At 38.2% G+C, this 14,638-nt stretch overlaps 1 protein-coding gene and 1 pseudogene across 1 annotated transcript; both read left to right on the top strand.

The window, feature by feature from the left end:
* The first annotated feature begins 6,870 nt into the window (after positions 1-6,870).
* LOC114687776 lies at positions 6,871-9,289 on the top strand (annotated as a pseudogene).
* Positions 9,290-12,779: 3,490 nt separating this feature from the next.
* On the top strand, positions 12,780-13,733 carry LOC114687782 (olfactory receptor 147-like). Its single transcript, XM_028862416.2, has one exon. The coding sequence runs from the start codon at positions 12,792-12,794 to the stop codon at positions 13,731-13,733; it is 942 nt and encodes a 313-aa protein (XP_028718249.1). The 5' UTR covers positions 12,780-12,791.
* The last annotated feature ends 905 nt before the right edge of the window (positions 13,734-14,638 follow it).

Raw genomic sequence — 14,638 nt, 5'->3', positions numbered from 1 at the left:
TATTCCTCCAAGGGTGCTGATCTTGACCTTAATGGCCTAATTACCATTTGTGCATTTGCAATTTTAAAAGCCAGAGATTCAATTATTATTTGTCTAGCTTCTGAATTTGGTATCATTTTATTTACAGCTGAAGTCAATCTTTGTAAGAAGTCAGTGAAGGTTTCTTGTGGACCTGTATAGCTTTTGTAAATAACTCAATTTTCTTTCCTATTTCTTTAATTCTGTCTCAAGCATTCAAGGCTGCCAGGCAGCATAACGCTCAGGTGTGATCATCATATAAAGATTGTCTTTGTAGCCGGGCGGTGGTGGCACACGCCTTTAATCCCAGCACTCAGGAGGCAGAGCCAGGCGGATCTCTGTGAGTTCGAGGCCAGCCTGGGCTACCAAGTGAGTCCCAGGAAAGGCGCAAAGCTACACAAAGAAACCCTGTCTCGAAAAACAAAAACAAAACAAAACAAAAAAAAAAGATTGTCTTTGTATATCAGCATAATCGCCCTCCCCAAGAAGTTGATCTTGGAAGATTTCAAGATCTTTTGTCCTACTCTGTTGTTCAATGGTCTTAGTCTCATCTTTCCACCAGATCCTCCTTTGTAATTGAGGACTAGCCTCTAAAGAGCTGTAACCAAATCTCTCCAGTCTTGAGGGATAATTCTGTTACAAATTGACTATGAGTTAAACATCTGTTTCACATATGATGAATGCATGCCACGTGAGACTATAGCTTCTTTGAGTCTTTTCAAATGTAACATTTGCACAGGAGTCCAATAAGCTTGTACACAGTCTTGTGGATATGTTTCATTTGACAGTTCCTGTAAGATGACTGGATAAATTAAGGTTGGCTGTTTGAAAGCCTTAGGCTGTTTCTCTGTAAGCTTATAATAGAATATTGATATTGGTTCTCCTTTAAATTCCTCTGTCTGGGTATGAATATCTCTATTATTTGTTTTAACAGATTTTTCTAAAACTTTTATCTTGGTACTCATATTAACCAACTTTTTAAAAGATAAAATGGAAATGATCAAACAAATATTTATAATTGACTTTATGTAAATCCTATTAACATTAATTATCATCTCATTTAATTGTTCCATTTTCAGAATGTCAATTATATTTTCAAACAGAAACCAAACTCCCTCCATTGTAAAATTGTTTACCATTTTTTTAATGTGAGGAAAAAATGTCTTTTTTTAAAACTAATTCTTTTTTTTAAGAAATCCCAATTGATTCACCAAATTTGCTGACTATGATGATTCCAATGATAGTGTCACAGCAGCCTGAAGGGGTCCAGTGAAATCCAAAGCTCCCCAGGAGAGGAAAGAAGCAAAAAAGCCAGCGATCTGCACAGGCAACCAAGCAAAAACAGCTAATTCCAGCATGTTTGGAGCCTGAGCCTTGGCCTTGGCCTGGACTTGGGTTTGGGCTTTGGTCTGGGCCTGAGCCTGTGGTTGTAAAACTACAAACAAGCAGATTTTTCGTGATTTTTGTGCCCCAAAAGTTGGATGCTAGATGTTGCTCAATTGTTAAATTGTTTTATAATAAAAAAAAAAAAACAGAGCCAGATATTAGGGTAAATGGTGAAAGATCAGAGGGACAAAAGAACAAGCCACAGCTACTTCCCATCTCACCAAATCCATAAATTCTCTAACCATTTGCTTCTGAGTCCTCAGCTGAAAGGGTCTCAGCTGAAAAGCTATCAGCTTAAAGGCTTTCTTCAACTGAAAGGCTCTCAGCCAAAATGTCTCTTATTTTCTGTCTCCTCATGCCTTATATACCTTTCTCTGCCCAGCCATCACTTCCTTCCTAGTGCTGGAATTAATGGTGTGTGTGCTTCCCAGGTACTGAGGTTAAAGACAAGTACCACCACTGCCTGGCTCTGCTTCTCTCCTAGACTGAATAAATCTCATGTAGTCCAGGGTGGCTTTGAACTCACAGAGATCCAGATGGATTTCTGCATCCAGAGTGCTAGGATTAAAGGTCTGTGCCACACTGCTTAGCTTCTGTGTTTAATCTAGTGGCTGGCTCTGTCCTCTGATCCTCAGGCAAGCTTTATTTGATACCCAATAAAACACATCTCCTTTGTGTTGAGAATTTGGTCTCTGGGTATGTTCTGTCCTGGCTCTAAGACCCCCTTCCAGTACCATAACTAAAACAACTTGGAAAGAAAACAAAGTATTTTACATTATAGACTGTAGTTCATCATTGAGGGAAGCCAAGGCAGGAACTGAAGTAGAGTCAATGGAGAAGTGCTGCTTATTGGCCTGATCCTCTTGCTCAGCTACCTTTCTTTCCAGTCAAGTTCACCTGCCCAGGGATGGAACAGCCCACAGTAGGTGAGACTGCCTTACCTCAATTAGCAATAAAAAACAAGTCCCAAAGATACACTCATGTGCATGGTCTATGGCATATTACAGCAGATGGCAATTAATAATTCTGATGTCAACCTACCAGATAAATAATTCTCTGATGAAGGAACCCTGTTTCAAGCAAGGCATATGGCGCCACAGACTCTGAAAACTGGTTGCTTCTGTCTGTAATTTCACATGTGCCAAAACAGCTGGGGAATCTCCCCATTACCATGAATTTTAATGTAATGTGTACATGTAATCTCATGATTATATCTCAATCTTATAGACATTTATTATGTGGACTGTCTAAATATGATTATTCCTTAAGCTGTATAATTTTGATGAATAGAAATAATACTAGGATGTACTTTCATAGAGAGGATTGTATTCCATGACTTCAAGACAATTACAAACAATTAGCTTATTTAAAACCTGAGAGCAAATTCAAAGTAGACTAGTTGCCCTTGCAACTGAATAACACAAGGACAGATTCCTAAATGTCTGTTGAACCAAGGTCAGGCACGAAGCAACTTTTGTGCCAGATACTTGATTGTTAAAAGTCAGGCTGATAACATTAAGACATAGCTCCCTGCACATATTCTTTCTGCAATTGACTCTCTGAACAAACTCCTAATCTCAGTTTTATGATACAAGACTCAAGGTTCAGCCAACTAACTGTTTATTGTTTAGGTCCTGAATTTCAATGTCATTCTCCACTGGGAAATACTGAGCACTCGACACTACATGCCTTTTGTCTTTGCTTTACAGACTGCACACTGGGGAACCTGGCTGACAGCCTAGTGCTGCCATGATTACTTACTTCCAGCCACACCAGTTGCCTGGTCAACATGACAGTCCAAGCCCAAGAGAAACTGTGATTTCTCATGCATAATTAGAATGGTTCTTGCAGACAAAAATTTCTCTATGTTCCAGTCACTTTGTCCCAAATGAACACACAGAGGCTTATATCAATTACAAACTCTTTGGTCTATGGCTCAGGATTCTTGATAGCTAATTATTTCATCTTAAATTAGCCCATTTCTGTTTATCGATGTGTTTCCACATGGCTGTGGCATTACCAGTCTGCTGGCATGTTGCCCCTTGGGTGGTGGGCTGGTGTCTGCTCTGACTCCATCTTTCTTCTCCTTCTCTCTCATTGGATTCCCCACCTGGCTCTATTCTGCCTTGCCATAGGCCATGGCAGCATCTTTATTAACCAATTGTAGCACCACATAATCATAGCATAAAGAAAGACCATCCCACAGCACTCTGTTTCTTACTGTTTACTCAATGAATGCAATGTGACCCTCAGAAGTAACCTATATATTGTCTAGAGTTTTCTGTTGAAAGGAAGACATTTCAAGATGAAGTAAAAAAGAAAGTTACCATCAGAACATGTGTGTTCCTTTCCTAATACCCCTCAGATACAAAAGTTTAGTTCTCACTGACATAGATTTTTTTTAATACCCTGGGTAAGGTATTGGAGATGGCCCATGAAAGACTGTGATACCCATGGAGTCATCTGATAGAAGGAATCATTCAGTTGAGATTATTTCTTGCCATTTATGTCTAGATTTGTGTCACATTGAAAAACAGTATCTAGAACATAGAATGGTCTGGGCATCTTCAGGATGAGTCTGCCTATGGGACTTAAGTGAGCCTAGAAACTCTCTCACAAGATGTTCAGACCTGCCACACTGAGATTATTCTAAATCTCATTATCTACATTGATTATCATAAATTAACCTGTGGTTAACTTAATGTGATAACCTCTTGAACAATTACATTTGCTTTTTCAGCACCTATCTTGTTGATGGCTAAAGTTCTTTTACATGCCAAGTGGCACATGATGTATAATTCTCCTTCTGACTCTGTCTCTCTGCCTGTATCTTCTATCTCTCTCTGTCTGTCTCTTTATCTCTATCTCTCCCTCTGTAGAATTGAATGAGGAAGTGAGAGTAATTGATAGACTAAATTCTGTTACTGATATTTTCTCCACAGAAAAAGTCAATCCACAAGTTTGAATTTAGGCTTTCTCCAGTCCTTAGGACATAGGCAGAACAAAGCCACAGTATTTTCCAGAATATAATAGAAATTCATTCCATTCAAGCTCTTCAGGTTGTTCTACTCTGAAATTAGAATGACCCTTATCTTCTGCATTCTAGGTACTTTTTAGCTCAAAGATGCAAAGTCATATGTCCTTTCCACAAAGCATTTCTATAGGTTTATGAAGTATAGAATCAGGTTCATCATTGCAAATAAGCTATCCTGGTTTCAGTTTTTAGCATTATTAGTTACTTTATTGTTGTTATGAACAAATGTACTACTAACATGGAGAAGGAAAAATTACTTTGTTTCACAGCTGGAGTGTTCAGTATATCATGGCCAAGCAGAAACATGACAGATGGTGTAAACTGATCACTGCGTTCATACACAGCAAACATACAAAGCATTGAATCCTGGTGATAATCTTGCTTCTCCTTTTAATTCTGTCTGTGAATGGTGCCACTCATATTTTGGGTGAGTCTTCCCTTCTGTTAACCTGATCTATATAACTCCTCATATACACATCAGAGACTTGTCTCCTAGGTGATTCAAGATCCTGCTGGTGATCAGTATTGACCATTGCACCATACATGTCCAGGCTGCAGGGATGTTTTACTGTCTGGTCTCATTACCTTGGTAAATCAGGGTAAAACAAAACAGAAGTGGGGTGTGTGTGTGTGTGTGTGTGTGTGTGTGTGTGTGTGTGTGTGTATGTGTATAAAGTTGTAAAAATATCTCTTTAATAATAAAATTCTATCTTCTTTCAGAATAATAACTTTGATGTTGAAAATGTGTAGGATTCTTCAGTATCTAATTATCCTATAAGCATTTAGGAACATACTTTTTCAGAGGAATGTTATGGTTCTTGTTTCTTTAGTGAAGCTGGGAACTGAATCCAGACCTTGGAATAATGGACATTCAAGGCAAATACTCTACTGCTGAGCTTCATCCTTAAACAAAAGTGTTCATTTTAAATATCATGTTTTACAAGGTAAATAGCATTCCTAAATTATACGTAGGTACATTTGGCCTAGAATTAAGAAAGTATACATGAAGGAGTGTGGATTTAAAGACAAAAGGAGGCCTTAGTCTGTCCTTCACAGTTTATCTGTACTGTTTCAGGAGGGAAAGATGGAAAATGAGATAAAAATTATCATATTAAAAAGCTAGATGTCAGAAATACTAGAAACTTTTATGCCAAAAACCTGATGCCTTCTCATAAGCCAAAGCACATGTTCATATGCACAAAAAATTGTTTTGTTTTTTAACTTGTGTGTGTATGTATGAAGCTGTGTATATATGTGTATATGTATGCTTGTGTTTGTATATATATGCAAATATGTGTGTGTTTATGTTTCTGTATGTATATGCATGTATTTATATATATACATATGCATATGTGTATGTGTGTATATGTATATATGTGTATTTACATGAGTATGTGTATATATGTGTGTGCATATGCATGAATGTGTATTTATGTGCACAAGTGTGCATGCATGTGTATGTGTGTGCATATATGCACATATTTTTGTGTATATGTATACATGTGTATATATGTGTGTATATGTATATCTATATCTATCTATCTATCTATCTATATATATATATACACAAATGTGTGTGTGCAGGTGTAGGTGTATATACATTTGTATGTTTGTGTATGCATGTGGGCATGTGTTTGTATATGTGTGTGTGTTTATATGTGTATATGCATGTATGTGTGTATGCATATATGTATATATGCATGTGTATATGCATGTGAATGTCTATGTGTATGTATATGTATTTATATGTGTGCAGATATGTATATATTTGTATGCATGTATATATGTATGTATGCATATATGTGTGTATATTCATATGTGTGCATATAGGTACATAGTTTGTGTATGTGTGTTAAGGATGTGTGTATACATGTGCATATATTCATGTTTCTTTGTTTATATGTGTGTATGTGTGTGTGTGTGTGTGTGTGTGTCTGTGTGTAGGGTGCACATGACATAGTTGACATAAGAAGATAACTTGCTGCAGTCAGTTCTTAACTTTCACCTGTGGGTTCAGGTTGTTGAACTCTAGTTTTCAGAGTCAGCAACAAATGTCTTCTTCCTATGAAATATCTTGATGGTTCTATCAAAAATCATAGCTTGTGTATGGGATCCTTTCTTTATATACCTGACTTGATGCTTTAAGAGAAAAGGTATTTTGAGCTAGAAAAATTTATGATGATTAAATGGATATATACATATACATACACACACACACACACACACACACACACACACACACACACACACACATATATATATATATATATATATATATATATATATATATATATATGGTGTGTGTCTCCTTTAATTTTGGAGTGTCAAAAGACACCTTCTAGGCCAGCCGGCCCAGCTCCCCTCCCCGGCCCCGCGGAGCGTCCGTGCTGCCCTGATGAGGTGGGAAGGGGAGGGCTGGACCGGTTGCTGGCCGGGCGACCATGCCGAACTTCTGCGCAGCCCCCAACTGCACACGGAAGAGCACGCAGTCGGACCTGGCCTTCTTCAGGTTCCCTCGGGACCCGGCCAGATGCCAGAAGTGGGTTGAGAATTGTAGGAGAACAGACTTAGAAGATAGAACACCTGATCAACTAAATAAACATTATCGACTATGTGCCAAACACTTTGAGACCTCTATGATCTGTAGAACCAGTCCTTATCGTACAGTTCTTCGAGATAATGCAATACCAACAATATTTGATCTCACCAGTCATTTGAACAATCCACATAGCAGACACAGAAAACGAATAAAAGAATTGAGTGAAAATGAAATCAGGTCACTGAAACAGAAAAAAAATTGAGGAAACTTCTGAACAAGAACAGGAAACTAACAGCAATGCTCAGAACCCCAGTGCAGAAGCAGTGAACCAGCAGGATGGAAACATGTTACCTTTGACCCTTGAAGAGAAGGAGAACAAAGAGTACCTCAAGTCATTATTTGAGATTCTGATTCTCATATTCTCATGGGAAAGCAGAACATACCCTTGGATGGGCACGAGGCAGATGAGAGCCCAAAAGGCCTCTTTGCTCCAGATAACTTTCAGGCGTCCTGGAGTGCCGAATCAACTCTGGAGAGGAGGTCCTGCGGAAGCGCTTTGAGACCACAGCAGTGAACACGTTATTCTGCTCCAGAGCGCAGCAGAGACAGATGCTGGATATCTGTGAGAGCTGCATTCGGGAGGAGACGCTCAGGGAAGTGAGAGACTCGCACTTCTTTTCCATCATCACAGATGATGTGGTGGACATAGCAGGAGAAGAGCACTTGCCTGTGCTGGTGAGGTTTGTCGATGAAGCTCATAACCTGAGAGAAGAATTTGTGGGCTTCCTGCCCTATGAAGCTGATGCAGAAATTTTGGCTATGAAGTTTCACACTACAATAACTGAGAAATGGGGATTGAATATGGAGTATTGTCGTGGTCAGGCTTACATTGTGTCCAGTGGATTTTCTTCCAAAATGAAAGTTGTCGCTTTGAGACTTTTAGAAAAATACCCCTAGGCTATCTACATACTCTGCTCTTCCTGTGCCTTAAATTAGTGGTTGACGAAGTCTGTCCCTGTGATAGGGGTGTCTGTGGCTTTAGGAACAATTGAGGAAGTCTGTTCTTTTTTCCACCGATCACCACAGCTGCTTTTAGAACTTGACAATGTAATTTCTGTTCTTTTTCAGAACAGTGAAGAGCGGGGTAAAGAGCTGAAGGAAATTGGCCATTCCCAGTGGACAGGCAGACATGACGCCTTTGAAATCTTAGTGGATCTCCTACAAGCACTTGTTTTATGTTTAGATGGTATAAATAGCGACACAAATATTAGGTGGAATAACTGTATAGCCGGACGAGCATTCGTACTCTGTAGTGCAGTGACAGATTTTGATTTCATTACCGTTGTTGTTCTTAAAAATGTATTATCTTTTACAAGGGCCTTTGGGAAGAACCTCCAGGGACAAACTTCTTCTGATGTCTACTTTGCAGCTGGTAGCTTGACTGCAGTACTGCATTCACTTAATGAAGTGATGGAAAATATTGAAGTTTATCATGAGTTTTAGTTTGAGGAAGCCACAAATTTAGCAACCAAACTTGACATTCAAATGAAACTCCCAGGGAAATTCTGGAGGGCTCAGAAAGGTAACCTGGAACCTCAGCTAACCTCGAAGAATTACTATAAAGACACCCTCAGTGTTCCAACAGTGGAGCACATTATTCAGGAACTTAAAGACATATTCTCCGAACAGCACCTCAAAGCTCTGAAATGCCTATCTCTGGTACCCTCAGTGATGGGGCAGCTCAAATTCAACACCTCAGAAGAGCTCCATGCTGAAATGTACAGGAGCGACCTACCCAACCCTGACAACGCTTGCAGCCGAGCTTTCCTGTTGGAGAATCAAGTGGAAACACAGAGGGAAAGACATCGACATCCCATCCACTATTTATGAAGCCCTCCATCTTCCTGACATCAAGTTCTTTCCCAATGTCTATGCCTTGCTGAAGGTCCTATGTATTCTCCCTGTGATGAAAGTTGAGAAAGCGCGCTATGAAAATGGGTGAAAGCGACTCAAGGCATATTTGAGAAACATTTTGACAGACCACAGGTCAAGTAATTTGGCTTTGCTTAACATAAATTTTGATATAAAACATGATCTGGATTTAATGGTGGACACATACATTAAACGCTATACAAATAAACCAGAGCTTCCTACAAATAATTCAGAAACCATTGAAAATAACTAAAAGATTTTTAAAATGTCTTATGTTTGCTGTTTGGAAGAAAAGCCGTAAGGTATAGTAGGTCAATTAATCACTGTGTACCTTGCGGCTAGACCTCCAGTTGAATGCATCATTAGCTGTTGGTAATCCACATAGTTACATGGCCCCCATTTGAACTCTCATGCTTTCAGTATCTGTTCTTGCAGAAGTTGGCATTGGGATTGCCAGAATGCCTCCCTGCTAGTGGCACTCTGGAATTGCTTTAGTTAAAATCATTTTAGATATAACTTTATCATTGTGGATCCAGTTGTCAGCTGTTGAGTTATCAGGTCTTTGAAAAATGAATTTTATGAGAGATACATTTTATAATGTGTTACGGTGAAGTGTATCATTGACTATTGACTTGTAGGAGTTATGGGTGTTTAAAATTTGTGGTAGCAGCACTTGAAAGGCAGAAGCATGAGGAGCACAAGCTTTAGGCCAGCCTGGCCTACATAGTGAGACTCTGTCTCAAAAAAACAAGGGCTCGGGTATAGCTTAGTGGAGCACTTGTCTAGCATGTGTAAGCTCATGTCTCAGCACTGCAAAAGCAACAAGTCCACTGTGATGAACAGTCACAGGAATTACAGAAGTGTATGAGCTCAGCCAGCAGGTTTCAGTGGAGTTCTGTCAGGATGGAAGGACCCCAAAGGACCAAGTGAATGGCAGAGCCAGGCCCTGTTGCTCCCCATTTGGTCGTTGCTGTTTACATTCCTTTGTTGGACCCACACTTTCATAAGCTTTTTCACAGGTAAATTCACTTCTGCTTCACGGTGAAGACAGAGACAAAGGCCATCCATACAGGCAGCTCCTGGCTTGTCTGTTTCCTTCTGTCTTTTACATGAGTATGTCTGTCTACTGCCTCATCCTGATTTATAAGCAACACTTACAAAAATAAATGTTTTGTGGTTTATCTAAATAATACAGAAAATTTTACTGTTATTTTTGGTGAATAAGATCAATTTTGTACAGTTTATTTCAATCTAAATAAAATGTGAATTTTGTTTAAATTTCAAAAAAAAGACACCTTCTAGAATAGAAGAAGTTGTTTGACATTATTAATCCAACAAGGGATTGCTATCTAGAGTACATAAATCATTCAAAATTATATACTAAAAATCCCCATAATAATCCAGTCAGAAAATAGGCAAATGATATGAACAGAAAGTTCTCAAAAGATGAGGCATAAACAGGCAATAAAATCCTGAAAAAGTAGTCAGTATTCTCAGGCATGAGTAAATGTAAATCAAAACTACATCAAGATTCTATTCTTATTGTAGCCAAAAATATTACCTTCAGAAATAAACAAACACACTTATAACATTAGTGAGTCCACGTGACCAAAGGAACCTATTACTCTGTTGGTGGGATGTAAATTAGTGTGGTCACCATGAAAACCAATGTGGGAAGGTTCCAAATGTAGTAAAAAAATGTGAGCTTACAAATGAACCAGAAATATCTTACAGAGGATAAACTCTCCAAATTCAAAGTCAGTTCTATAAGATACAAATCATATAGGAACACAATTCACAAAGCCATGACATGGAGTCAGTCTATATCCGACCTGTGGATTGGGAAGATGGAGTGAGGTGGGCATGGAGGTGGATGCTTATCACCTCAGCACTTGGAAGGCTGAGCTTGGAGGATGGTGAGTTGCACTAAATAACAAGTTTCTGAGCTAGCCTCAGCTACATAGTGAGATGATAGCTCACATATTGTGGTATTGTACAATGAAAATTTTGTTCAGTTATAAAGTAGAGTAAAATGTCTTTTGTTAAAATGTCTTTTGGATGGAAAAAGTGAAAAGTTATTCTCAAAGGCAAGTGAACAGAAACACGGAGAATACAGAAAGAGGGTACATGAAAAGGGGAACTACTAGCCATGCAGTAATAGAAAATGTGTGTGTGTGGGGGGTTAACAAAGTTTGACCAAATAGGTGAGTAAAATGGAAGTACATTATGTGTATAAGTGAAAATGTCATACAAAGCCCATTACTTTGTATAAGTTATATTTGATATTAAAAATAGCTGAATGAAAAATTTTGTGCCTATAAAATAATTTGGGGTTTATTATTGAATATTTAATAGCACTCAAGATATTAAAATTATTACAAAAGATTATTAAATACTATTTTATTCACTAAAAGTAATATAGTAGAATTATAATTAGTGAATATTGATCACAACCAGTCTAGGCTTAAATTCATGAATGGCTTTAAAGACTCCATATTTGTGTACCCTGGGAATTGTTTAATCCCTGGTGGAAAGTGTACATCTATTATTATGAACTGAGGCATAAAAACAAACTTCATTATTTCTTCTCTTCCTATTTGATCACCTTAGAGATGGCATGTCCTAAGGGACAGGCATTTCTGGATTTTTAATGGTGTCTGAAAGATTGAAAAGCCAGAAGCAAGTTCAGTGTGATGTAGGATGCGGTGGCACTGAGGTCTGGTATGTTACTTTCCTTCATATTCTCTTGGTAGATTTATCGCTATGAATTTGAGCTACATCAGATCATGATTTCTAGAACATCCCAATTGTGAGGAATACCCAATTTAAGAAAAAGAAGATTCTTTGGCTCTGTCAGGTTAGCTTTTACTCTTCCAAAGCCAGTTCTTCCAGATGAGCAGAGGTGAGACTCTTGAGGAACCAGCAACGAGTTGTTAGAGAGGAAAGAGGGTAAGTTCCTCTGGTCTCAGTCTGTCCCACCCACCCATGAAAGATAACAATGGGGGCTATTATATTCAATAACAAGAAATGGCAGCAGGGCTCCTACTCTACTGTCTAATTGTGTCTCATTAAAACCTCACTTCATCCTTCCTCTGGTACCATGGCAAGTTTAGCATGCAGCAACATCCAGGAAGGAGAGATTGTCTCCTTTATGGAACATTGATGTGTGCTACACATCTAGAAAGATTACACGACAATACAGTTTGAGAAATTTATTTGCAAATTTATTTACAAATATCCAGCACTGACGTGTTATCTTTATTTTCCTTGTATACATTTGGAAGCATATTTGTAATTCTGCATTCACTCTCTAATTTAGGCTACAGTTGAAGGGAATGTATAGAAACAGAAGAATATGCAGTCACATGTGAATCTAAGGTAACACAGATATTCTCCATACATATTATCAATGACTGATTCCTTGGACATTTGAAGTAAGACATCTGGAATCCCAATAGACTAATACAGATCTTTTTTGATGGGGGTTGGGGGAAATAAGAAAAAGGGCCTGGACCTGTTAAGTCAATGATCTCTCCCTGGTCATCACTGGAGAATGGAGGTGTTTAGTAAATCATTTAAGCAGGAATAGGGAACTAGGAAGTGAAAGGTTAGTGAAAGAACCTTAAAAATAGTCTTGTTAATTTTGCCAGCAGGCTTTATTTGGCCATTCAATCTCTATCTTCCAGATAGGAGAGAAATAACTCATCTAGATAAAACTGGTACTGATCCAAAAGGTGGTGGGGTGTGACAGCACATTTGGATGCTGCACAAGAGAACCTAAATCATTCCAGTCCTTTACCATGTATTAAAACTTAGAAACAGACCACAGGATGTCTGCCAATTAAAAATTTTTTTCTATCTCCCCAGATTTTCAATGATAAGATGCTGGCTGGAAATGTCTCCTTGGTGACTGAGTTTGTTCTTGCTGGGTTGACAGACCGTCCAGAGCTCCAGCTGCCCCTCTTTTACCTGTTTCTAATGATCTACATTGTCACAGTGGTGGGAAACTTTGGCCTGGTCACCCTAATTGGCCTCAATCCTCACCTGCACACTCCCATGTACTATTTCCTCTTCAACCTCTCCTTCATTGATCTCTGCTACTCTTCTGTCTTCAGTCCCAAAATGCTGATGAACTTTGTCTCCGAGAAGAATGCCATCTCATATGTAGGCTGCATGACTCAGCTCTTTCTCTTTCTCTTTTTTGTCATCTCTGAATGCTACATGTTGACCTCAATGGCTTATGATCGCTATGTGGCCATCTGTAATCCACTGCTGTATAAGGTCACCATGTCCCCTCAGGTCTGTTCTGTGATATCTATTGCTGCTTATGTGATGGGGTTTGCTGGAGCCTCTGCCCACACAGGCTGCATGCTCAGACTGACCTTCTGCAATGCCAATGTCATCAACCATTACTTGTGTGACATCCTGCCCCTCCTCCAACTTTCTTGTACCAGCACCTATGTCAACGAGGTTGTAGTTCTCATAGTTGTGGGTATTAACATCACAGTGCCCAGCTTTACCATCCTCATTTCCTATGTTTTCATCCTTGCCAACATTCTCAATATCAAATCCACACAAGGGAGATCAAAAGCCTTCAGTACCTGTAGCTCTCACATCATGGCAATTTCTCTCTACTTTGGATCAGCGGCATTCATGTATCTTAAATATTCTTCTGGATCTGTGGAACAAGGAAAAATATCTTCAGTTTTCTACACTAATGTTGGACCCATGCTCAACCCCCTGATCTATAGTTTGAGGAACAAAGATGTTAAGGTGGCATTAAAGAAATCATTGATTAAGTTTCAGAGGAAAGACAGATTTTAATCAGAAACAATAGTTCTGTAAGAAATTGGAAGACTGTAATTTTTTGGTATTGCTTTTTTTTGTCAATGTTACTTCACTTTTAATTATCTGTGTATTTTCGTAGACTTGTTTTTTATAATATTCATATGGATAATTTCATTGAAAAGAAGTTACAATTATGTCAGATGAAGCATATTTTATTCAATTTAATCCCCACACAGTAGATATCTACACAGTAGCATTGTTTCTCATAAACAAAATATGTAGAATTTTATTTTTCATTTACAAATAATATAATAAAAACTCAGTATTTACATACATGATTCCTTATTAATGTAGACTATAAGCGAAATTAGGATATAGTCATTAACAATTAAGTACATGGACTGATGAATTGTGTTTCAGAACAATTATATATTTTCATTAGTAACTTTAAATATATTTTATTTGAGGTCATATTTAGTAAAAATAAAAATGACTTTTATTTTCTGGGATATTTTAAAATTTGGATGCATTTTATAAATATTTAAAATCTGTAGCTGTGTTTGAAGATTGGAAGTCCACCATTAGGTGTTACTATCATTTTCCAAGTTGTTCAAAGCAGGGTACCTTCAATGTGTGGTAAGCCAGGATAGATGGGATGTGAGCTTCTAAGGATTCTCCTGTCTCCACCTCCCACAAGTGCACTGGGATTACAGATGCTTGAACACTAAATCCAGTTTTGTGTGGGTTATGAAGATACAACCTAGGTCATTAGGCTCAGGTGGCAAGCACATTGGTAAACTAAGCCATCTCCTTGTCCCCAAACTAGAATACTTGCTTAATATGCTATATACTGAATGTATCTTATTCTCTGATATTTTTCTATAAAATGTAATATAATCTGTAAAAGTTTATATGACGTAAGTTAACAGGTCAGTGAATAA

The sequence above is a fragment of the Peromyscus leucopus genome, chromosome 7 (assembly GCF_004664715.2).
Source record: "Peromyscus leucopus breed LL Stock chromosome 7, UCI_PerLeu_2.1, whole genome shotgun sequence".
NCBI classification, from domain to species: domain Eukaryota; kingdom Metazoa; phylum Chordata; class Mammalia; order Rodentia; family Cricetidae; genus Peromyscus; species Peromyscus leucopus.
The sequence above is the reverse complement of the archived record's forward strand: the minus strand, read 5'-3'. Positions and strand labels throughout refer to the sequence as shown.

Coding starts and splice junctions, on each gene's coding strand:
- LOC114687782 (XM_028862416.2), top strand. CDS start 12,792: ATGCTGGCTGGAAATGTCTCCTTGGTGACTGAGTTTGTTCTTGCTGGG.